General features: G+C 41.0%; 1 protein-coding gene across 2 annotated transcripts in view; it reads left to right on the plus strand.

The window, feature by feature from the left end:
- The window catches only part of LOC146832982 (complement C3-like), a 1,287,425-nt gene that overhangs the window by 484,903 nt on the left and 776,581 nt on the right, over positions 1 to 25,941 (plus strand). For both annotated transcript variants that reach the window (XM_085600525.1, XM_085600526.1), the window contains exons 22-23: positions 14,937 to 15,003; positions 17,847 to 17,933. In XM_085600525.1, coding sequence (XP_085456651.1) covers positions 14,937 to 15,003; positions 17,847 to 17,933 — 154 coding nt within the window. The remainder of the gene's footprint in view (positions 1 to 14,936; positions 15,004 to 17,846; positions 17,934 to 25,941) is intronic.

Here is a 25,941-nt window from a genome sequence, read left to right on the forward strand (position 1 = left end):
GGAAAATGTTCTTCCACACTGCCTGGCAAACTGAGTTTCTTTGTCTTATTTCATGTCTTATGTCATAGTCTGCAGAGCCTCACACATTTTGTTTTATGCAGGCCCATGCCTCTGAGGGTCATTGGTAAAATCGTGGCTTAGAAGCCAGGCCTGACTATAGCCAGGTCCTCACTGCTTCTTTTTTCACATGTTTAAATCTAGTTTCTGCTACTTCACAGAAGCTTACTTAGCTCTGTTAGCAGCTAGATGATGCTCTGATGAAGCTGTTTATATCTTCTTAATTACAGATTTATCGCAGAAAAAGAACATCATTTGTAATTTTTCATACGTAGCAGCCCGCAGTCTTGGTTAGATGAATCAAAAACCCAAATTATAAATAATTCATGCGCAGTAATATTGTACCCCAGGACATAATGTTCTTCCATCTTCATTAGGAAGTACTACAGAAAGGGGGAGCAGTTTAATGTCTTTCTCCTAGCTGCCTCTACCACAATAGATTTTTTTTAAAAACAGAGGACTTAGAGAGTTTAGGGTCAGGTATACACTCTAATAAATGATATCAGTAGCCATTAAAGAATACTATTCTGAAATTGGGTATAGGTTCCTATATTCGGTATCTAAAACCAAGGAGGTCAATGATAGCATTAGCTTCTCTAAGCACAAGCCCTCACCCACCTCATCGTGGGGCTTTGCTCCTCGAGGGGCCAGCACTGCAGTGCCCAACGGGTCCCTCAAGGGGGCTTTTTGCCAGAGATGTTTTGTCAATAATGGCCTTAAGGGTTGCAACTGAGCGACCTGGTTACCTCCAAAATGAAAATCTGAGGAAAAGATGTAGTGAACACAAGTCTCAAGGGAGCTTGGTGAGCGGTTGTAATGTATACAATTTACTATGGATACCCTATTTGTTCCAATTTATTATTTGACCAATGTGAAGGTTAAAAAACAGAAAGAGAATGTATAGCAGAATAATGTTCCTTACATTCTCACAAAGTGGTCAATGGTCAACATGTTTCTTGCCCGACCAGTCCCTAAATATCTATGGCAATTCATCAGGACCTTGAAAGCCACTTAATCTCCTTTCATGCAGGTATCCTATCTTATTACAAGTACTATGTGAACCTACACACGTGGCTATATGTGTGAGTGAGTGGATGTGTGTGTTGGTCTATAAAATAGTGTGCAGCTGTGTAAGGACTGATATGGGTCTGAGAATGGGTCTGAGAATGGCAGTGTGGAAGTTGGAGTGGGTGTATGAAAGGTTATATGGGGGTGTGAGTGGGTGCGTCAGAGAATCTGTGGATGACGTCATCAGTGATGTCATATGAGATGTCATCGATGATGTCACTGACCATGTCATAAGTGATGGAATATATGAGGTACAAGTAGTGCACTGTAGGGGCACGGGTTATAGTTAGCTCAGCTAACTATAACTTGTGATGTCTTGTCTGTCAGTTGGTGTCTAAATGGCCATATGGGTGTGTGACTGGGTACATGACTGGCTGTATGGGCGAGTGACTGGCTGACTGTGTACCTGTATGTTTGTCTGGGTATCTGTGTGGATGGGTGAGGGTGTGCGTGACTGGCTATATGGATGAGTGAGTGGGTGAGTCAGTTGCTCTATGGTTTAGTGAGTGTGTGTTAAGGGCTGTATGGGTGAGTGTGTGTATGGCAATGTCAGTGAGTGAATGCATGTGTCAGTGGTATATGGGTGAGTAACTGGGTATGTGAAAGGCAGTATAGGTGAGTGATGGGGTATAAGAGTGACTGTATGAATGAATGAGTGAGTAGGTGTCTGAGTAACTCTATGAGTAACTGACTCAGTGTCTGAGTGGCTGTATGGGTGTATGAGTAGATATGTCAGTGGCTGTATTAGTGAGTGAGTGGGTGTGTGAGTGGCTGTATGGGTGAGTGAGTGGATATGTGTTGATCTATAAAATAGTATGCAGCTGTGTAAGTTCCTGTATGGGTCTGTGAACAGGTTTGAGAATGGGAGAGTAGAAGTTGGAGTGGGTATATGAAAGGTTATATGGGGTATGAGTGGGTGCATCAGAGAATATGTAGATGAAGTCATCAGTGATGTCATATGAGATGTCATAAGTGATGTCATCAGTGATGTCACTGACCATGTCATAAGTGATGGAATATGTGACGTGTAAGCAGTGCACTGTGGGGGAATGTGTTATGCTGAATTTCACTGGTTTTGTGTGAGTGGAACCGGAGCCTAACTATAACTTCCCTGTAACCTTTGTTTTTTTCAGGGAATTTCTATGGTTTTTAGGTCGAGCCAAGGCAGCGCACATGCGCTATATGGAAGACATGCTGTATTCAATACAAGACTTTTCTCCTGCTTGCTGCTTTCCCATTGGTTCAGTGCAGTATTACTCTTTTTTGCTGCCTCCTAATTTGTTCATGGAGCGATATCTTACATCCGTTTTCTGCAGAACAGCGCCGCCCAACTACAGTGTCTGTCCGCTTCCATTCCTTATGTGTTCTGGGGAAAACTATTTTTCTAATTGCTGTACCACCGCAAGCATCGCTTGATTCTTTAAATGTGGCAGCCGCTTCCTGCTTTTCTTTTACACATGCTCATCTTGCAGGCTCTATATAGTACTTCTGTATGTGGGTAAGTAGTATTTGTGAAGTCCCTGGGTCGCATAAGGTCCCCATAGAGTGGACACACTGTTGGGGACGAGCTGTGTCCGGTAAGCACATGCTGTGGTAGGATGTTTAATTTCCTCCCTGCCTCCGGGGCCCCAGGCTCCCAGGAATTAATTGCTGTTGTGCCCTGCGCGGCCCAAGTTAAACAGGGGGAAGCCGGCAGTTGAGAATCACCACTGCTAATCTCCTAATCCTGACCTTGACTTGTGATGCTGTGGTGCCCTGTCCACGCAGTCAGAGCCCGACTTGAATTCAGCAGTTGTCACGACAACGTGAGTCTCACAGTCCTCTCTGACCCTTAATTTAAGAAGAGACAGCCAGGCTAGCGATTTCCACGGTGCCATGCCAGAGACCCTCTCTCTTACAGTGAGTATCGGATCATTATTACTCTTGGAGACTCCAGTAAGTAAAAAATTAATTTATTAACCTACTGCTGACATTTTGTTTGTCAATGTTGGACAATGCTTGTTGCAAGAATGGGTGGGTGGGGGCTCCAGCAGGGCATAGCACCATGCAAATGGATACACTTTTCCTTTGTGCACTGGCAAAGTAAGGCTAGGTCCTCGAGGGAAATGTATGGACAAACAGGATATCCTTTGTTAAAGTTCCACATTATTGGTACACACACAGATGACATGATCACCGCTGCATTATGGATAACACGGCCAACACATAGTCACACCCAAAACATACTAACCGAGATAAGATATGACACACACCGTTAGACCACTCACACTGCTTACATGGATATTAGGGGTCTAAATAACCCGCAGAAGACAAGACGAGTATTAGCCTACCTCGACTGACATGGTGTGGAGGTGGTCTGCCTCCAAGAAACACACCTTATCAGTACCTCTGAACTAAGAGTGGGGACTAGATGGGCGTCATTCAGAATAGCATCCTCATATTCCAACTATGCACATGGAGTGCTTATACTAGTCAAGCGAGGTGTTCGGTTCTCCATATTGCATACACTGACGGACTCTCAAGGCCGATAATTTATAATACAGGGGAACTTTGAAGGTACAATGATATCAGTAGTCAACACATACAGCCTGAATGTAGATGACCTGGCTTTCTTTGACAAATATGGGCGAAGCTGAAAACTCTAGAGCCAGCAGAAATAGCATGGGGGTGGTGATTTTAATACATGTCTATACCCGGTAATAGACAGGTCAACCAGTAACGACAAATATAGTAAGCAAGCAGCCAAGGCACTCAGCGACGGAATGGAGGAATAGGGGATTTTAGATGTCTCGCAGCTATAGAACCTAGGGCACAGAGAGGACACTTGCACTCAGCTGTGCATAACACATGGTCCTGAATAGACTACTGGAAAGCAACCAGTGGAGCTAGTACTTGGACAAGCTCAATAGACCACATGGCCAAGACACTATTGGATCATGAACCTGTCCGATTAGTACTGGCTCTCCCCACACACACCCCTAGGCAATTTAAGTGGTGTTTTCCGACGACCGCACTACTGGGCCAAGTATTTAACGTAGACTTAAGACAAGCTATAATAGATTATTTTGAGCATAACATTGGATCAGTCACTAGTGCCCGAACACAATGAGAGGCATTCAAGGTGACCATTCGAAGATTCTGTATAAATAGACGTGCGGGGGTTTGAAGGGACATACGACAACAGCTAGCCAACGTAGAAAAGGAAATCCACTCACTAGAACAAAGATGCACACGGACCCCGAGCTCTACACTACTTGCCGAGATCAGGAATAAAATGACTATATACCAGGAGTTTACCAATAGTGAGGAGAAATACCTTTCAAGAAGACATGTAGCACAGAACTATGGGGAGGGAGGCCGCTCGGGTCACGCACTAGCTGGCAGAATACAAAACTCACGCACCACCCCACATATATTACAGATTATGGATGCAAATGGCATATCACGCTATGATACACACTCCCATTGCTATACTTCACACACCTATCCTGTCAGTTGACGACATTAACAAATATCTCAATGACATAGCTTTAGCCTGGCTGTCAGGAAATACTTTATACAGCTGATTACTGGGGACTAGATTAAAGAGGCAATCAGTCCCTTCCCAATAATAAGGGTCCAGCAACAGATGGTCTGCTAAGCGAAATATATAAAGAATTTAGTGGCCTCCTGACCCCTCATCTTTTAGCCATGTACACGGAGGCATACAACAACAGATTTCCCCCCCCTTCACTAAGAGAATCATTATAAATTTCACTACTCAAACCGGAGAAAAACCCGGCCCACTGCAACGCATACCGACCTTTATCCCTCATAAACTCAGAGGCTAAAATCCTAGCCAAAATAATAGCAACACGATTACAACCCCTGATGCCAAATGTAATATTGCCAGACCAATCAGGATTCATCCCAACACGATCAATGACACACAATCTGTGCACTATATTTGCTATATTTCACCAACTTGAGCCGGACTTGCCTGTGACTGCAGACCTTCGGGACCCAGCCGAGGCATTTGACGCCATAGAGTGGTCATTCATGTTCTCAGTCCTCTGTAGAATGAGATTCCAGCAACCGTTCCTACATTGGATTAAAATGTTATGCTCTAAGCCGTGTGAAAGACTGTGGATTAATGGCACTCTGGCTGCCCCCGTATATATAAACAGAGGAACGCGGCAGGGCTGCCCACTGTCTCCCCTGCTGTTTACACTAGCACATGAACCACTGGCATGCAAGATTAGACAAAAACATGCACATGTAGCACTGCAGTTCCAATTGCGCCCCATTAGCATATCATTATATGCAGATGATATGGTATTATACACCCGTTACCCAGATGACAATCTAAATATGTTAATATGAGAATACACGTGATTTGAATATTACTCCGGAATGAGTATAAACTGGACCAAGTCCGTGGTAATCCCACTAACACTGGCTACAAAGAAAATCCCATCGGACTTCCCTCTGCAACGGCGAACAGATCCAGTCAAATACTTAAGTATCTGGATACACTGTGACCCTGAATTGGTGTTGCAGGAAAATTATTGCACGGCCTTTACAAAAATGGGAAGCTAAGTGGCCAGATGGATCTGGCTGCCATTGTCGCTGGCCGACAGAATTGCGATAAAAAAAATGGTGTTCCTAACATGCTTCTCTATCTCTTCATGAACATTCCTATTGTCCTTACACAACTGTTTTTCATAAAGCAGCGCTCTTGTCTGACTACATACATGGGCCGGCAAACAACCTAAAGTGGGGGTGGGTAGAACTCTGTCAACCTTACATGCAAGGTTGGTTCGGGGCCCCAGATTTACAACTTTATTATTTGTGTGCTCAAGCACAGTACACACATTATTGGATACAGGCGCACAACTACATCCCACATGTGGCTGTGGAGACGGATATAGCCCACCCAACACCATTAGTTACCCTGGTGACACAACTAAAGCGGAGGACTCTGCGCGCAGAAATAAACACAGTAGCCACTACAACGGCATGGCATACACTGATGCAACAAGCTGAAAGGTCTCCAATTTACGCCCCTACTATGCCCTTACTGCACCACTCCCAAATAACAGTGAAGCAAGAACAGAAGACACAAGCACTACTGAGAGAAATGGGCATACATGCAATGAGCGATGTGTTTCCTAATGGTCAATTCATAACCCAATCAGAAGCAATGCCGGCTACTAACTGCATGCCGCTAATGGTATTTGCGTATTTTAGGCTGTGGGCCACAATAAAAGACATCTACCCCACATTTTCTCAAGAGCTCCCTACACATAACACACTGTAGATACTTCTCGTATCACCCACACGCCATCATCTCATTACCAAACTTTATAACGCGGTTCACCTAGAGCAACATAGACAAAAGGAATGTGCGATGGAGAACAATGTGCTAAGCACTCCACTGACCAAAGAAAACTGGGAATACTGCTGTGCGCTCTTGCAAGTACTTACACCCAATTGTAACCTTCGGATCATCCATTTTAAGTTCCTGCAACAGACATACTACTCACAAGTATAGCTACATAAATATGGTCTCCGCGACACTGTTAGATGTCTGCACTGTAATACCGCATAGGCAGATTTCCGGCATGCAGCTTGGGCAGGTCCGCAGGTGCACAGATACTGGCAGGAAGTGACTAACGCATTAGGAGCAATGCTAATGGAGCCGATTCCTAATACCCCAAAAGTCTGCCTCCTCAGTCTATATAAAGTAAAACAGCCCCCCAGACGCAAACTCTTAGCCATAGCCTTGCTGCTGGCCAAAAGGCGAGTTGCTATGCGATGGGGAAGAAAACACGTGCCACATAGAAAACACTGGCTAGCAGACATGGCGTACATGCAGAGAGCAGCTGGAAATTTATGCAGAGAAACTACCAAGGTCCTCCCGCCCGAGGGAGTTCTGGGATCCATTTGTACAATATCTGAGGTCTGATCCTGGAGAGTGACAGATACCAATTGCAGAATCAAAGGGAATGGTACCTGGGTAATTCAGTATTTGAGATACTTATGCTATTTTATTAATACCGATATGATATTAAGAACGATTGTATGATTTTATCAGCTCAAGGAACGTATATATGTGATTGTGTAGTTATCATTGACCAAGGTTGTGCTATAACATAAAATGTAACCTTTGTTTAAGAAGTGCAGAGAAATGAAAAATTTGATATGTACCTGACCATCAATAAACACATTTTATAAACTAAAAATAAAAAAAGTTCCACATTATAGAGTGCCAAAACATGTTTGCTCAAAACCAGATTTTATAAAATATTCTTTTTTGTCTATGCTGAATTTGTGTTTTCCAGTAGACAGGCATCTCTCTGACAATACGCTCGCCCAAAACTCAGGGATTGATCTTTTCACCTTTAGCATGAGACTGTCTCTTCTTCCAGATCAGACATCCTTTCCATATGCGTCCACAGAAAATGTTAACATTTTAAGTATACATCTCTAAGCAAGTGAACTTGAAAGACTAAAATACAAGACAAGACAAAATCAGGAATATATTTGTAGCAACTACCAATAACAGTTTTCCAAGTATTTTACAGGGCGGATTATTTAAATGAAAACATATTTTCCATATTGTTTTATTAGTTATAGGTAATAAATTGGCATTCAGTGGTGAAATTAATTAATGTGAAATGCCTTTCACCATTCAACTATTAGTGAAGCTCAGACTTCAGTGCCATCTGTACGTATTTCTTAGGACGTTGTTAATGGGAGCTGGTCTGTCGTCGCAGGGAAACTACGGCAGGCTTAACTGTTGATCATTTCCGTTATGCCGGCCATGTGATCAGGATATGTTGTTCCATTATGAGAATATTGGTTTTGAGTTTCCAAAGTCAAAAACTATTATTTTAACCGCTAACATTGGAATGGTTTTTCTGCTGTTTGATTGCTCAAAATATGTCAACATTATTATTGTTGGGCTCTGCGGAGCAATCTCCTGGATAGTTTTTAATTATTTATCTATTTATTTATGTAGTTTTTTTTATCTGTTTTATATAGTGTAGGTTTTACCCAGAAGCCAGATTAATGTTGCTGCTGGAAAGAGGTTGAGGCTATGTCTAGTACCAGTTTTGACTCTCACCATAAAGTAGCACAAGGGGTTAATATGCTTGCTGCAAAGAAAGTCTACCGCCATTTACAGAACTGTATTTTATGTGCATAGCTCAGTGGGTTGCTGCTTTTGTGACATAGCTTGTGGGTCAGCTGCACCTAGTGCGGACGTTAGGGTGGAGGGTGCTGATTATTTAGCAATAATAGGTTAAAATCACCTGCTGCCGAGTTCCTTTGAGTTTTTCGTTGCTCAAATGAATGTGATTTCTGATATTTGTCTGTTTCCATGGACATTGTTGCATGATTTTAGTCGTGAGAAAGTGTCAGTCAGTCGTTGAATGTCACTCATAAGTATATTGAAACTATGGAAATGTCACACATAAGCAATCTTAAACCTCGGCAGCTATGCTGGTCAAGCGTTGGATGGGCATTTGGAATAACGACAGTGCTTTTGGCTATTTAACATCATCTTGCAGACTCCATATAGTCCTTCTTTATGTGGTTAATTAGTATATGTGTAGCCTTTCTTTTGCGTGCAGGTCAGCTGTCAAACCACAGTGCTACTTTTCTTTACTTATAGTTAAGGCTCCCTGTTTTCCGTTTTTATGGATTTTTACACATAAATACAGACAGAAAACAATGGATTTTCTGTCTGAATTTATTTATAAAAGTGGATAAATACAGAAAATTGTGCTGGTTTTATGTGACTCTCCATGCTGTCATTCATGAATTATAGCCCAACAGCTGAGCAGATAGACAGCATGGAAATTAAAAAACAGGATGAAATGTATTTAAATAACGGCTTGTGTCAATATACATTTGTGGTATAATGCTAGTATTTGCCAGTGGATGCATTGTTATGTAATATTTGACAGCTTAAATAGCTAAATCACAACAGGCTTCAAAGTATGAGTTCACGTCTATCAGTTAAATAAATATGGAAATGTCCAATTTTACAATTTCATTTATACACAAAACACAAAATAAATATGGATAAATACAGATAAAATGTCCCAAAAATAAATATGGATAAATACAGACGGAAATGTCCCAAAAATAAATACCATAAAACCGGAAGCCCTACTTATAGTATACCTTTCACCTGTGATCACCGTAGTACCCTCTCACCAAATCCACCCTCTCATCGACATAGCGAGCTCTCTGAGGGATACAACATGCTTGTCTTTGTTGCTCTGCCCGTGGAAGGCTGCAGGAAGTGCTATTGTTATGCATCTGATGGTTTGATGTAATTTAATCCAGTGATCCAATGAGTAGCATGAAGCATGGTACGTGTCTGTTGTAATATTTAATATGCGAGACATTCATATCTCACTACCTCTACCCGTCCCAGGGTCATGGAAGTCACTTGAAATATGGTGTTACAGGGCTATTCCTTTAAAGGACGGAAAGCTACTCCATTGGAATTTGCAGATAAAGCTTTTCTAGCTTCTGTTTCATTTTCTACAACATCCCTTCACTTGTGTTGCCATTCTTGAGGAGAATCACATGCATTGTCAGAGCAATTCAACACACCGTCCTCTGTTCACAATGCTTGCAAATATACACTACATATTTAAGCTGTTGCAGCTTGGAAAGGGTGCACTGGTGTTTAACAATTCCCATCTGCATGCATGTTTTGTTCAATCGCCTGATCACCTGGCATGTTAGTTTTTAGGGTTTCTTTCCTTAAATGGGGAGTTTTGAAAACATCATCTGTGAAATAAATGATGCAATGATTTCATTTCTGAAGTTGACAATCTTAATTGGACTAAAGCACCTGACAATAAATATTTGTAACATAAATGTTTAGGACTGGAAACATGGTATCTTGCAGAGATGCACCGACTTGCCAACTCCTTGTGTAGCAGCCATCCTAGTCTTTCCCATGTCCACCAGGGACTTTCTCTAGTTAATAAAATGTCAGATGTTGGATGAGATCCCTCTCCTCTCCCCCCAGTTCACTCCTTTTGAGGAATGCAGAAAATTGTTCTGAAATGAAGACATGTCCCAACTTCACATGCCACCTTCTTTGTGGGAGGTTGGGTATGCTTGCAGTTCTGTTGCTTCCAACTGTTTACCCGTCATTATTTTCTGACACCTCTCTACCTCCATCTTTAATGGAGGGGACAGTGTCCCCTTTCACCCCTCTCTTATGCTAAATTGGAAACCTGTCTTCTTTGCGTGTGTTTTTGAAACTCAAGTCTCTGCCCCCATCTCGGGTCCATTTAAATTAGATGTATGTTGTCCGTGTGCTGGAAACGAGCTAATCCTGCTTATGAAGTAAGAATCACCAAGCTTTCAAGTGTACCTTAGCTGTATAGAAAGCCCGCCTATGGCAGCACCCAAGGGTAGGGGACATAGAGGCCCTTTCATGCTTTCAGGGCGGGCTCCACAGAGTCTAATTTGTTTAGACCTTGAACTTGCTAAAATTTCACATTATTTAGCTTTCTATAAAAACGGCAGTGTTCCTTTTAAACCATGCAGGCCTTTTTGTGAAGAATGCCAGTGTTCCTCTTTTCTGTTTCCTGTCTGTGCCCCCAGTCGGGAGCCGGCAGTGTTAAGCCACCCCTCTATTGCCACCAAGGCAGCTGAACCAATTCCCTTTTGCAAATATACTTGGACATTCTTTCTTCACTTCTGCGCCGCATTCACATAGATGCCGAATTCATTTACCACTTCTTACACAAAGTATGTATCCCTCTCTATCTTGCTTTCTCTCTATTATATGCAGCTCTCACCCCTGCCTATTCACTACACCACATAATTCCACTACAGAGTTAAACTCCACACAATTCAACCCCACATAATTGCACAACTATCGTTTCCAATGCAACCCACATAATTCCACTGCACACACATCCACTAGCTCTAACTGCACCTAGAGCTGTGTTTTCAGAGTGGTGGAGAAAGGGGGAATGGCTCCTGACCACCTCTCAGCAATCCCACCGTGTGGGGCTTACTGGAGGTAACAGGAGATCGTGTTGGCCCCTAAGGACCCTAAGCATCAGCCAAGGGAACTTCATCCTCCAACCAGCAGTGCGCCAGGAGGCTTGTTTGCAGAGTGATGGAGGAAGAGGGCAGGGCGTCCGGCGATTTGAATGCTTTCATTCTTATTTTTCTACTTCTATTTTTTAGGACGGGGGCCATATTCTTCCCAAGACCATTTTGTGCCCTGGGGCCACATCCCCCGGGGGCCTGCCCCTTTTAAAAAAATGTTTACTTAAAAAAAGGAGGGGGCCGCGCAGCCCCCCTCCCAGGCTAATTTCAACCCCAGGTAGCCCATCCCCGGGGCCTGGCCGGTTATTTAATTTTTTATATTTGAAAGGGAGGTGGGCTGAGCGTCCCCTATCCGGGACATTTTCGGCCCTGGGACCCCATTCCCGGGGGCCTGCTCCTTTTTACATTTAAAAAAAGAAATGGAAGTTGGGCCCCCCCTCTCGGGCCAATTTTGGCCCAATGGCCCCCTCCCATGTCGATTAAGGCCCCGGGGACCCCATCCTCCAGGACCCGGTCTGTAATGTGGATGCCCTGGTCCCACCTAGGCACACAGGTTTTCAATGCTGGGGACTGCAGGGGGAGCCTGAAGGGTCCCACGGTCCCTGCTGCCTCCCTACCTTCTGCAGGAGCTGACATTACATTGAGACCTGGGGAGCTGCTAACATGCAGCTCCCTGGATCTCAAAGCAATATGTCTGTTTCCATGCTCGCTTGACAGCGGGCAGGTAAACAGTCATGCTCTGCTTTCAGCAGGTGAGAGCATTTTTTCATGCTCTTGCTTGCTGAAAGCAGGGTATTTGCTATGGCTTGGTGGGAACAGTGCTAAGCCATAGCAAACTGCAATGTCCTGATGGTGGGCACCCCGGAACAATGCTGGAACTGGCCTTGGTAGGTGGCAGCCCCCAGGGCCATCTAAGGCTCCACGGGGGGCACGTGCCCCCTCCAATGTTAACTCTAGCCCTGGGAAGGTGGTGGTCCCCAGGGCTGGTTTTCAGGAATGGAGCCCTTCATTATTGTGTTTGTGCCCCAGGGAGGTGGCTGTCCCCGAGACTGTGGGGGAGGCCATAGAGCTCCCCCAAATTTTTTCTTTTAATTATGTATGTGGCACAGGGATGTGGCGTTTCCTGGTGCAGCGGAGGACTGAGTGAACCCCCCGCATTTTTATGGCTTACAGTGCCGGGTAGGTGGCAGTCTCTGAGGTTTTCCATGAGCCTAAGAGGGGAGCCACAAGAGCCCACCTCATTCATGCCCCCGAGCATTGGCCCACCCGGGGTCTTTAAAAAAGATGCGCAGGATCCCGCACATCTTTTCTTTTTATCTTGCCGCAGATTTGTGGATTCACCAGCAAGTGAGTGGCAAACAAAAAAAAATGCTTTTCAAATGACCACCATATCTGGGGGTCAGAGAATTCCTACCCTGCCCCCTTTTATTTATTTTTTACTTTTTTTCTGGGACTCTGCTTCAAGCTGAATCCAAAGATGGCAACCAACACTTCCTGGTTAAAGTGTTGCCAGCCATTTAAATTTTAGTAGAATCCGTGAGTCCATTGCAAGGTAAAAGGCATTTTTTTATTTTGCCGGCGTTCCCTGAATCCGCAGCAAATATTTTTTTAAAAGCAATCACGGGCTCCCGCGCTTGCTTTAAAATAACCCCCAGGTGGGGCAAGTCCCAGGGGCATATGGTAAATTTAGGAGGGCGTGGATGGGGCCCCCCTCCTAGGGTTTATCAAAGCCCCAGGGACCACCACCTCCCAGGGGCACTTTGAATTATGAATACAGGTGGGCCCACCTCCCCGGGGCTATTTCCACTTATGTGGGGGGTGGCCTCATGGCCTCTTCAGCCCCAGGGACCGACACCTCCCGGGGCGAATTTCAATAGTGTGGGGGGCCTCAAGGATCCCCCTGCCCCAGGGACCCATCATCCAAGGGCACACTTTTTATTTCTTTTAGGTAATGCAGGGGAGGCCATAGGGCTTCTCCCACTGCCCCGGGTACCGCCACCTTCCTGGGGCACATACTTTACTTAAAAAGAAAAGCGGGGGAGGTCCTAGGCCTCCCTCGCAGCACTGGGGACTACCACCTACAAAGGGCAAAAATACATTAAGAAGGGGGTCCATAGTGGGGACCACTAACTCCCCAGGGCAAATTTGATGTCAGTCAACATTCGAATCGGTCGAAATCAGGAAGTGTCGGCCACCATTTTGTTTGTTTTCAGTGCGAGAGTGGAAAAGGAAGGTGGCGAACGTGAAAAGGGGGCAGGATAGAGAGTTCCTGACCCCCTAGCCTTGGTCTGGGGGTCCCTGAAGGACCCCGAAGGCAGAAAAAAACATTAAATTTTTTTTGTTAAAAATCGCGGTGGTGCGCGTACCGTGCGCGCACGGTGAAAAGCCATAAAAAAAAAACATTTTAATACGCAGTTTATTGAATAAATAAATATATACAAAAAATAATAATACATACATAACTTAGCATTTAAAAAACCATACAAATTCACTGAAAAAACCATAGGTTTCACACACGTTATAGTTAGGAATTAGCATTTAAAAAACCTTGTAAATTCACTTAAAAAACCATAGGTTTCACACATGTTATAGTTAGGTGGATATTTCACTCGTAAAAAACCACTGAAATTCCCCCGTTATAGTTAGTTGAGATAACTATAACTCGCGCGACCGCCACTCTATCACAAGGATGATGTCATCAGTGATGTTATGAGTGATGCCATTGACCATGTCATGAGTGATGTAATATGTAAAGTCATGAGCAGAGGATTGCGGGCGCGCGAGTTATAGTTATCTCAACTAACTATAACGGGGGGATTTCATTGGTTTTTTACGAGTGAAATATCCACCTAACTATAGCATGTGTGAAACCTATGTTTTTTTAAGTGAATATATATATATATATATATATATATATATATATATATATATATATATATATATATATATATATATACATGCATACATATACATATGTACACACACACACACACTCACACACACACGGAGGCAGAGAGAGAGAGAGAGAGAAAGAAAAAAGATAGAATATATAATGGTTAACTGAGGAATTTGGGCCTGTATTGCCATCAAGGAGTGATCTTCTCAGTCTAACCTCTGTTCCTCCTCCGATCTCTTTTCTGAAACTAGCGCTGGGATGCCCCGTAGCTGGGGCAGCCATGCGCTTTACCAACACCCTAACATAACAAAACTTGACATTTACAAACCACAAGGACAAAGCATTCATATCTTCATTATGCTGTAATCCCCTAAACTCCACAGTTTCTAATTAAAGTTCAACACTTAAATGCATGGTCAAAAATACTATTAAATTATTGGCATCCACTGTTGACCATGTGCTAGTCACAGATAAAGGTGGTTTATCCATGAACATAAAAACAGGATGAATGCTATTCTATAACTCACTCAGATACTTAAACAGTAGGCTCCTTTTAGTCACTTTTGCATCCCCAAGTCACGGCCTCACTACGATTTTGCAGATGTTCTTTTTCTGAAAGGTCAACATCCTGTTTCACCCTCCTGAAAGCAGTCTGTTGTAGAGTTTATTTTGTAGGGTTAGTGAACTGCAGTGGACACTCTGCAGCAAAAAGACTGACTCTGTTCCTCACAGGGTGTTCTTGCTAACAGGTTGTGAGTTGTTAATTTCTCAACGGACAGCATGATTATTAACAAATGTCTATGTTGTGCTCTCAGTGTGTAACATCTGTTCTTTCTTATAGCCCGAAGGAATGAAAATTACTAAAATGGTCACATTGATGACCTTGGATCCAGCAACTAAAGGAGAAGGTGAGCATGCTGTATCAAGGAGTTGTGTGATCATCCCTACTGTCACTCGAAAAATCCTGCGAGAGAAACAGTGGCTGAAAAAGCATCAGAAATGAAGAAATTGCAGTGTAGACATTTTTAACAATTAAAATGTGTGCAGTGATGCCCAGGGGGGAGTGAACAAGTAACACAAGAATAGGATCTTATTTATCAGTCCAATAGCATCAAACCTCTTAGCAATAGCGTAGTGTAACCTCTTCCCCATGGGAGAGCAGAGGTTCCTTCCAGAGGGATTTCGGAGAGCGAAGTAGTTTAGGTTGCAATCATCCTTCCACCCACATGGGGGAATGTCCATTCAGGAAGCTGCTTCTCAGTGAATAAGGATAGATAGGGTGCGATCCAGGAATGAGTTTGAGTATCTAGTAGGTAAAAGTTGAAAGTTTTCCTGCACCAGGATTGTTCCTCTCTTTATAAAGAGGTGCCATAAATGAATACAGAAAGCTTGATTTAGTCTCACCAGGACATGGGTAAAAGTGGAAAGGCACGTAAAAGAAGCCTGCATCCAGAAAGTATTTTCTGAGCTTTTTATAAATTATATTTTGTTTATGTAGCAAACAGTATGGCGTGTGTGTTGGAATGAGCCGGGGGGGAAAAACAATTTGGTTTGGCTCCCACCTCTCCAAGTGAGTTCATTCACTGTAATTTCAGATAAATTTAATTAATCATTAATTAATTGTTAAGTAATGGTAATTATTTAATTGATCATTAAATATGTTAATAGTATACGTTTTTTTATTTTTTTATATTATGACTGGGTGGGTTGTGGGATTAATGGGGATTTATGGGTGGAATGGGATGGACTTTATTTGATTGTGATTAATTGTTTGTTTATTAATATGAATTATTTAATTGATAATTAAGTTAATTGTGTTATTCATTTTATTATTTTAGGTGTGTGTTATGGGGTTTATAAGGGTATAGGGTGGGCACTAAATAGATTTTAAGTTATAAATATTTATAATATTGTAATTAATGATTATTAATTTTATCATTAATCATGTTAATTGTGTAATTAATTTATTATTCATTTTAGTAGTATGGTGTTTATTTTGTGGGGGTATATTGTTAAAAGTTAAATAAATGTTATTGAATAATTATTAATTTTAAATTATATATAATATTTATTGCTAATACATATTTAGGTTAATATTGTAAAGTATTTGTGTTTTTATTTTAGTGTTGGGTTTTGGTAGTAAGTTTTGCAGGGGTATATGGTGGCAGGAATTTATAACTAAACTTATTTAATGAATCAAATTTATTAACAAATACATTTTAAGAGAAAGTTTTGTTATATGTAATATACTAATGCATTTCATTTTTAATATTGTTTGTTATAGTTTTTATGATGTGTTTAAATTTTTTAAGGTTTTAACTGTAATTATTTGTTCAAATTTAATATATATTAAATTGTAAATATTTATTTTGCTACAGTTTTATTTAGTTTTTTACATCAGTTTTTGTATTTGTAGGAATTTTGTTTGCTTGTAATCTAGTACTGACTATAGTGGGAATAAAATATATATATATTTTTTTAATTTAGCACTTGAGTGGGAATATTAATGTTTACCCCTCTGCAATCCAACACTTCCCCTACTACTGTTGCACTGAGTGGAGTGGAAATATTAATTTCTTTTTTTTCTAAATTATAATTTGTATTGTGTTATTTGTATTGGTAATAGTAAATTGCAGTATTTTGCAATGTTATATTTTAGAGTAGTGCAATTTATATTTGTGTGATGTAAATAATTTTGTTCCTGTTGTGTTGTGTTAGGTGGGAGTGATTATTTTAATATTTATTTAGTGTATTAATGAGTTATTTTTAATGTAGGGGGACATTTATATTTATTTGTTTTAAATTTTAATAATTTATTTTATGTTGATTTATTTATATAATTATGTGTTCCATTTATTATAATAATATTTATAATTTGTATTTTTTTTGTTTGTAAATTTATTTTTATTAAATTGTAAATAATGTATGTTGTTTTACTTTTTATTTCAAATTAAATTGGTTTCCTTTTTTAACATTGTATGTTTTTGGTATATTTAAATATGTATACATACATTTCTGATACTATTATGTACACTTTAAAAAATTCTATTATTATTTAAAATATTAGTCTATTTATGTTATGTATATATATGTGTGTGTATATATATATATATATATATAAATTCACATATGTGTGTGTGTGTGTGAGTTCACATTTTTAAAATTAAGTTTATTTGTTATATTTGGTAAAATATAAATGTAATATATATTTTATTTTTTATAAATTAATGTTAGTATTTAATATGTCAATTTTAATATTTTAATTCATATATAATTACAAATAGATATTTAATACAACTATATTATTGTAAACGACATTTTTTAAAGATATTTTGGTACTTGACCTTTTGAGCGTAGGCAGTCGATATTTCTGTATTACATTTTTTTGCCTCAATATTTCTTTCCTTGATATTTTTGTGGTCCATATTCTGTCAGGAAACAGTGGTGTTTTTTTAATACATGTTCTGGGCTTTGTCTGCCCTCAGACACTCACATAACAAGTTCACAGATCAAGAGCCAAAATGAAGAAAATAGAACAACTTATACAAAATTTAATGAATCAGTTGTATATAGAAAGAAAATTGTGGATTCATTCTGACTGCAACTTTAATCTTAGTCAACTGAATAATTGGTATGAATTTACGACATATTCAATTAAATCCGTAGACAGCATGAAACCCATCATCACACAAGAAGCTGCAATAAAGGGACTCAGCTTCAGGTAACTCTTTCCTCCTGCTTTTGTCTTCAGATGGTGTCCAGAAAGAGAAGATTAAGGCTGTTGAATTGAGGAATATTGTTCCAAAAAGTACATCTGAGACCAATATCAGCGTCAAGGGTAAGAGGACTCATCACTAAAACTGGGGAGTGCACATCGGAGCAGAGTCCAGAAGTGAGGTGGGGTTGTTCACTTAATTTTCTCTTTTTTGAAAATTGCAAAGTTTCACATCCATACAGGAGGGGACATAGGTTGGTTGATTGGAAGGGGCACTGACTCTAGTGCAAGGGCTAGTAGCAAGAGTGTGTGCAAGAAAACAAGACTGCCTGACAAGATGCTATTCGTCATAACTTCAAGAAGAACCACAAATGGGGTAGTACCATGATGTGGTAGAGCAGTTGATGCAAGCAAGAGTGGGGAACCAAAGACACAAGACCCAAAACTGCAAAACTTTTGCACAGATGCTTCTCCAAAATAATGTGATGCAAATTATAGTGTCTATTTATTTACTATTATAAAGGCCCATTTACGCAGCACTGATTTGAGATGTGCCAAATGAGCGCCCGCCTAGACTTTACTAAACGTGGGCTATAGACTTCTTATACCTTCGACAGATGGTTCCTAAGTGGTGATTCCAAACAGCAAACTTCATCAGTAACCATAATATTGATTTCATCAGCATAAACTAGGTAGTCATGATTTTCACGCTACATGGAGATGTCTATGTGTTGATACTGGAGACTAGTTATATGCCTTTACCTTCTGAATAGAAGCACATAATCTCTCAAACCGTCTTGTGGATGGTACACTCAATTTATAATTGCAGCTCACAAATTCATAAAGCGTGTGCATTTTGTGTTACCTTCACAATGCATGCCTTTTCTTAACCTCTTCAGTGCCCATGACGAGATAGTCTCGTCATGGAGCACGGTTGCGCTGTGCCAATGACGAGACTATCTCGTCATGAACCCCACCCACTAGTGCAACGCCCGGCACAGGAGGGGGAAAGGGCGTGGCACTGAAGGGGTTAAAGAGGCTTGAACACAGACAACCTGGGCATACTTAAACAGTGACTGGAAGATTTATTGTATGGTCTTTGTTAAGATAGGTATTGCCAAGCCACGGTGCTATAATTGTTTTTTCTGGATTTCTCTGATGAAGACATAGGCCAGTGGTTCTTTACAGGTACAATTTTTATTTCAAAATGATGGTTAACTGATAACTTTATAAACATAGTAATTATAAAATATGTAAAACTATAGTAAACACTTCAGGACCGAAAAGAAGCAAAGAATAAGGCCAGCAAACACAATTTGCATTCCTTCTGTGGGTCATTTTTAGCACAGAAGATTTTCATGTCGAATTTGTTCTTTAGTTGTGATAAAAAAAGAAGCAACAGAAGGATGCAGCAATTATCGTAGAAGAACAGAGAAGGAAGGCATACATTAGAGTAATCACAAGGATAGTGAAAAACAAGATAGGGGCCCAGTAGCTAAAAGGAAAATAGCAGAATGATGTATATTAAAAAAATGCATTGAGCATACCATCATTAGCAGGGTCTAGATTAGAAGCAATGATCAAAGAGAATCTGTCTGAAACTGTTCTTGAATGCCAGCTGAGAAGAAGTAGTTCAGCTAGGAGGTGAATCAAAAAATGTAGTAACAAATCCAGATTAAGGGCCCAATTCTGATCTCGTCGTAAAGCAAACCAAACGACTTGTGTCAGCAATGCTTTCCATATGACTCGTGTCAGGGGAGTCCGACCGAACAAGTACGATGCATTTGAATGCATCCGGATATGATTCGGTCGGACTCCCAATGACTTCAATGGGAGCCTTTGTACTGAACGCGTACACAGGCTCCCATTGACAAAAGGGGAGGTTGGGGATCATTGTGCACCCTCTGGCGGGCACCCCTTGGTGCCTGCCACACTGTGCATGGTCTGAAAGAGGGGCCCATGTGTACTCCTACGGGCACAATTCGGAGGGCCCTGGGTATAGGGGGCCTACTATGGGCCCCCAAAGACCGATTCCGACAGCCTTTTTGATCCGGAAAAATGAATCGTAAAGGCTGTCTGAATCGTTCATCGTACTTGCTCACTTGGAAAACCTACTCCATAGAGCTGTACAATTCGGCTCCGGAGGGCTCTGTCTCTCCCTATGCCTTCCGGAACCAATTCAGTCAGCGCTAAGGGTTTCCAGGCATCGTACTTGGTTGTTCAGAATTGGGAACGAATCGATCAGAAACAAGGGCTCTGGATAGGTTTAGGTAAAAACCAAATCCGATTCAGAGCCCTTCCAACCGAGGTCAGAATCGGGCCCTAAGATTGTGCCATGGTCCACGGTATTTGTTAAAGAGAGGTCATGACTCAGGAGAGGCAAAGCCTCGAGTGGGTCATGATGCGTTGCCCCTACCTCGACGTGAGCTAAATTCACAATAACTAGCCCTTGTGAGAATGATGTCCTTTCACTCTGTAGAGAGAATCGAGAATGGAATCTGTGAGGCATTAACCTTTGTTTTCTCATGAGAATTGAACTCTACTGTGGTAATAACATAAGATTTTACCAATGCACTACAGCAAAATTTTAGTGAATATGTGTCTATGTCTACACTTGTTCCAAATAACACATGCTATCAGACAACAGGTATCTTTACTGGTGTGCCATTAGATATATATATATATATATATACTTTCACTGAAAAAAACATAGGTTTCATGCACGTTATAGTTAGGAATTGGCATTTAAAAAACCTTTGAAATTCACTGAAAAAACCATAGGTTTCAGGCACGTTATAGTTAGGAATTAGCATTTAAAAAACCTTAGAAATTCACTGAAAAAAACATAGGTTTCAGGGGCGTTATAGTTAGCTGGACATTTCCTTCGTACAAAACCCTAGAAATTCCCCTGTTATAGTTAGTTCAGCTAATGCACTGCTGATGACGTCACATATTGCATCACTCATGACATGGTCAGTGACATCACTGATGACATCACTGATGACATCTCAAATGACATCACTGATGACATCACTGATGACGTCATCCAGTGACTGTGTGTTTCTGTAAAGTTTAAATATGTTTTATATATTTATAGTGAAAGGCCTGTGGAAGAATGAGTGGGTGTACAAGTGTGTGAATGGATGATTTTCTAGGTGCGTAACTGACTCTATAAGTGAGTCATTAAATGTATCTTACTGCAGACTAGTGACTAAACTGTGTGAATGTCTGTATGTGTCTGTGTGTAGGTGTATAAGTGGCTGCATGGTTTTGTAAATAGCTATATGAGTGTCTATATGGGTTATTGATTGGTTGTCTGAGTATCTGTATGGGTGCCTGAGTGATTGTGTGGGTAGGGTGTGTGTGACTCTATGCATAGATGTGTGAGTGGGTGATTCTATGGGTGCATGGTTTTAAGAACTGTATGGTTGAGTGACTGTATGTATGGGTGTGTTAGGGATTGAATGTATATCTCAGTGGTACATGTGTGACTAACTACGTATGTGAAAGGCAGTATATATGCGTGTAAGAGTATATAAGAGGGTATATGTGAGAGTGTGTGATTGTGAGAGTGGCTGTATGGATAAGCGTGTGCTTGTATCAATTATTGTATAAGAGCGTAAGAATGTGGTACTATTTTTATGAGTAGAGTAAGTGAACTTGAGTGTGTATAACTGCGTAGGTGAGTAAATGGGAGTTTGATTAATTTTTTGCATGACTGACTAGGTGTGAGAGTACCTCTATGGATGATTGGTGGTGTGTGAGTGTCTATGTAGGTGTATAAATGCATATGAAAGTCTTGTACGGAGTGACTGTAAGAATGAGTGACTGTACAGGTGAGTGAGTGGAGGTGTATGTAGACCTAAGAGTTAATGAGTGGGTATGTAGTTATTCGTATTGGAGTATCTATGGTTTTCAAAATGGCCGTCTGAAATTTTGAGTTGGTGTATCAAAGGTTATATTAGGGTGTGAGAAGATGCACTCATTTATCACATGATGACGTCATCAGTGACGTCATCAGTGATGTCATTTGAGATGTCATCAGTGATGTCACTGACCATGTCATGAGTGATGTAATATGTGACGTCATCAGCAGTGCATTGCGGGGGCGCGAGTTATAGTTAGCTGAACTAACTATAACAGGGGAATTTCTAGGGTTTTGTACGAGGGAAATGTCCAGCTAACTATAACGCCCCTGAAACCTATGTTTTTTTCAGTGAATTTCTAAGGTTTTTTAAATGCTAATTCCTAACTATAACGTGCCTGAAACCTATGGTTTTTTCAGTGAATTTTAAAGGTTTTTTAAATGCCAATTCCTAACTATAATGTGCATGAAACCTATGGTTTTTTCTGTGAATTTCAAAGGTTTTTTAAATGCTAATTCCTATCTATAACTTATCTCTAAAGATATCATGAAAAGCATTCTTTTTTAAAAGTAGGGTGCACATTAGTTTTGTGGAAAAGCATCTTTGTGATTGGTTAAGAAAAAGTAGTTTCAACGTGGAGTACATATCATAGGATAACATTTGCTCAGCTCAACCACACCTGCTACTTGCATTTGGAAGGCACTGTTCGAACTTAAAACAATCGTGAACTTTTAACCTGCACGTGTCGTTAAATGTTCAAGAAAATGTTACAAAAAATTATCGTTAAGTTTTAAAAAATTGATGAACTTTTAACCTGCACGTGTTGTAGAATGTTCTAGAAAGTGTGTTGATAGAATGCGTTGCACTTCTGACTTCTATGTGTTGTTGAATATTAAACAAACGGTTCATGTGGAAAATTAAAAAGAAACCAATAGAGAAGTTTTGAAACCTAAAAGAATCAAGGAACTATTCTAATTTATTCTTTACATGTATTTATGTGTGCAGCAACAAAATTATAGACACAACAGCACTAGGAAGAGGAAGAAGCAGGGAGTGGGGGGAGGGGGGAGATGGGCAGAATAGCACACATGCACAATTAAGTACAACACACATATAGACTAACAATGGCCAAAATGAAACACACCAACAAGGAGCACAAGTCACACAACCCGCCAACATCACACCACTGAACGAGCATAGAAGTGAAAACCACGCTGCATTCATACAGGATGTGTACAAAGGCCAGTCGTTGGTGTTGTGGGATGTCTGCGACCGTGGTCATCATGGATGAGATGCCCAGCATGTGGCACATGGTCGAGTTCACTGTGTGTTATGTTGCCAAACGGCTGCTCCTCCCTCCCACGAGCCCCCACACTTTTGTACGGTGCGCTGTTGTATCTCATGCACTCGTATGGCACACCATTGTAATGCCTACTTGCGCATGTCCTGCTACATTCCAACTACAACATCACAGTGCCGTTTGGAGGTGGTGCATGCCACTTTACAACATCAACTGCTGCGGCTCTTGTAGCAGGCCACACCAGAACACAGAGACACACTTACCGCACTTCCTGTACATGGACATGTCCGAGACACCCCGTTCCCCTTGCCGGATATGCACACCCCTGCACTGACCTGTGAACCCCAGACCAGCCCACGCCAGTTGTGTATGCAGGAGGATGCGTGCGTAGCTACACATGCAAGCTCACTGCCAACGCTGAGGTGACAGCACACTGTGATGTTGCAGGGCTCGTGCCTATCATGCTAAGACAATGACCACAGGGACACACTTACTAAGATGTGGGTTTGGGGGGCATTGGCGGTCCTGGAGTTGTTGAGATGAGTCTTCTGGCCCTCATGGGTATCCCTGTATCATGCTCAATGACTCTATGGCACCTGTGGGTGTTCTGGTGTGGCTCTTGGCTGTGTTCCCTTTCATGGTGCAGGTAGTTGTCCTGCTTAACACCAGCAGAAAGCAGGTGTAAAATCCCTGGTGCTAACGTGTCTTATCGCCGGAATTTGTTTTGCATTGCAACTGGTGTGAAAGTTGTGATGTGATTTTTTTCGTGTGCAGAACAATATACAAACTGAGCAGTGTATCTCGTCAAGATCCAGCACCTAACGCACTATTCCCAATCAATATAAATACAATGAGATTTCTTAATAGATTTTGTGTGTACACTGTAAGTGCAGCCAATACCTCAGTGCAATTCAATACAGGATTTTAGTATTTAGAATAAATCGGAAAGGTGCACCTTGTGTCTTTTTGCACGGGAACGGCTACTCTCCATTTCATTATCAGCACTTTAACGGAAGTAAAGTTGAGATAAATCTAACACACTATTCAGAAGTTGGTGCAAACTGCAGATATCACCAGTATTCCAGCGATAAGTGCCCCAAAATTTAACACCATGGTGGACTCCCATCAAATAACAGTAATAAGAACAAGAAAGAGTCACACAGCCGTTAAGAGAACAACTAAAAACGTTATTAATTTTTTTTCCAAACTTTATTTTTTATAATAATAAATATATAAACGATAAACTATTTTCAAACTTTATTTTTTTATTAACATATATATGAGCAATAAACTAATAAACAAAATGTAACAACAATAATACAAAACAACAAGACGGAACACTCCTGTGGGGACCATGGATGTCGACGACAGACCTGGAAAATCAGAAAGATTGTTAAAAAAAAACCAACATGGTATTCTCAACAAAATACCACAAGAAACAAATCACAGATATATCAAATGCATACAGCTAACAAAATTTGATAAGTTTAACTTACAAAAACTGTAAATGTTGCCGCTTTAAAATATTTAGCGAATCTGAGGAAAATTTGTTGCAGAAGGCACCACGCCCACAACGTTTTTCTTCAGTGGTGAGGACATTTTTTACTTTTCCCAAGGGGCAAACAAAGACCAATGCCACCTTCGTCACTCGCAAGATTTGCCAAAGAGTTCTGTTACGAGGGGATCCTAACAAAAAATACTCGTGCGGCACAGCAAGTATGATGAAACACCTAAGGACCCTTCATCCAAACAATCTTGCACGAGAAGAGTGCAAACAGATGAGAAACACTCCTGTTCTGTATCTGTAAAAAAGAATCACAAATACATGTATATTAATAACTTTCAAATTTATACTATTCCATTACTGTACAAACACATTTCATATAAAAACTGACTAAGAAACTATAGCCCTGAACCACAAGTGTGACGATCGTTAAAACACTACATGCATAGTGCATACTACTTTGAAGCAGTTCATGCCCTAAAGCCTACCTCACTAAAAGACTACATGCTAACTGACTAAATGATTACAGTACTATAAGGAGACACACTGGGTGAGTGACAGGGTGTTTGCTAGAAGAATATGAATACTAACTAGGGAATAGAAGGTGTGAAACACAACTGTGTAGGTGATTAGAGGACTGCATCCATACTGCATAGGCATTTAAAGCAGTCCGTGTGCTAAGGCCTGGCTCACTGCATGACTACTTGGGTACTGACTGAATGATTAGAGTACAGCAAGGAGAGTGCCTAGGTGAATTTATAAGTGCTAGGCTTTTCACACAAGGAATGGATTAGTACTTGGTACTGAATGGGTCACTAGAGGAGTGCAAAGGCAGTGACAAGTGCTGGACTGTATGGATACTGACTAGGAAATTGAAAATGTGAAAGACAAGTGTCTAGGTGGTTAGAAGACTGCATGCATAGTGCATAGGGGTTTGAAGCAGTCCATGTGCTAAGGCCTGGCTCAGTGTATGAATACTTAGGCACTGACTGAATGATTAGAGTACTGCAAAGATAGTATCTTGCTGAATTTATAAGTGTTTGGGTTTTAGCACAGTGAATGGATTAGTACATGGTGCTGAATGGGTCACTAGAGGACTGCAAAGGGAGTGACAGGGTATTTCCTGGAAGTGTATGGATACTGACTAGGGAATTGAAGGTGTGAAAGACAATTGTGTACGTGGTTAGAGGACTGCATGCATAGTGGATAAGGGTTTGAAGCAATCCATATACTAAGGCCTGGGTCACTGGATGAGTACTTGGGTACTGACTGAATGATTAGAGTACTGCAAGGAGAGTGCCTGGGTGAATTTATTAGGGTTTGGCGCAGTGAATGGATTAGTACATGATGCCGAATGGGTCACTAGAGGAGTGCAACGGCAGTGACAGGGTGTTTGCTGGAAGTGAACGGATACTGACTGGGGAATTGAAGGTGTGAAAGACAAGTATGTAGGTGGTTAGA

Source organism: Triturus cristatus, chromosome 4_2 (genome assembly GCF_964204655.1).
Source record: "Triturus cristatus chromosome 4_2, aTriCri1.1, whole genome shotgun sequence".
NCBI lineage: Eukaryota > Metazoa > Chordata > Amphibia > Caudata > Salamandridae > Triturus > Triturus cristatus.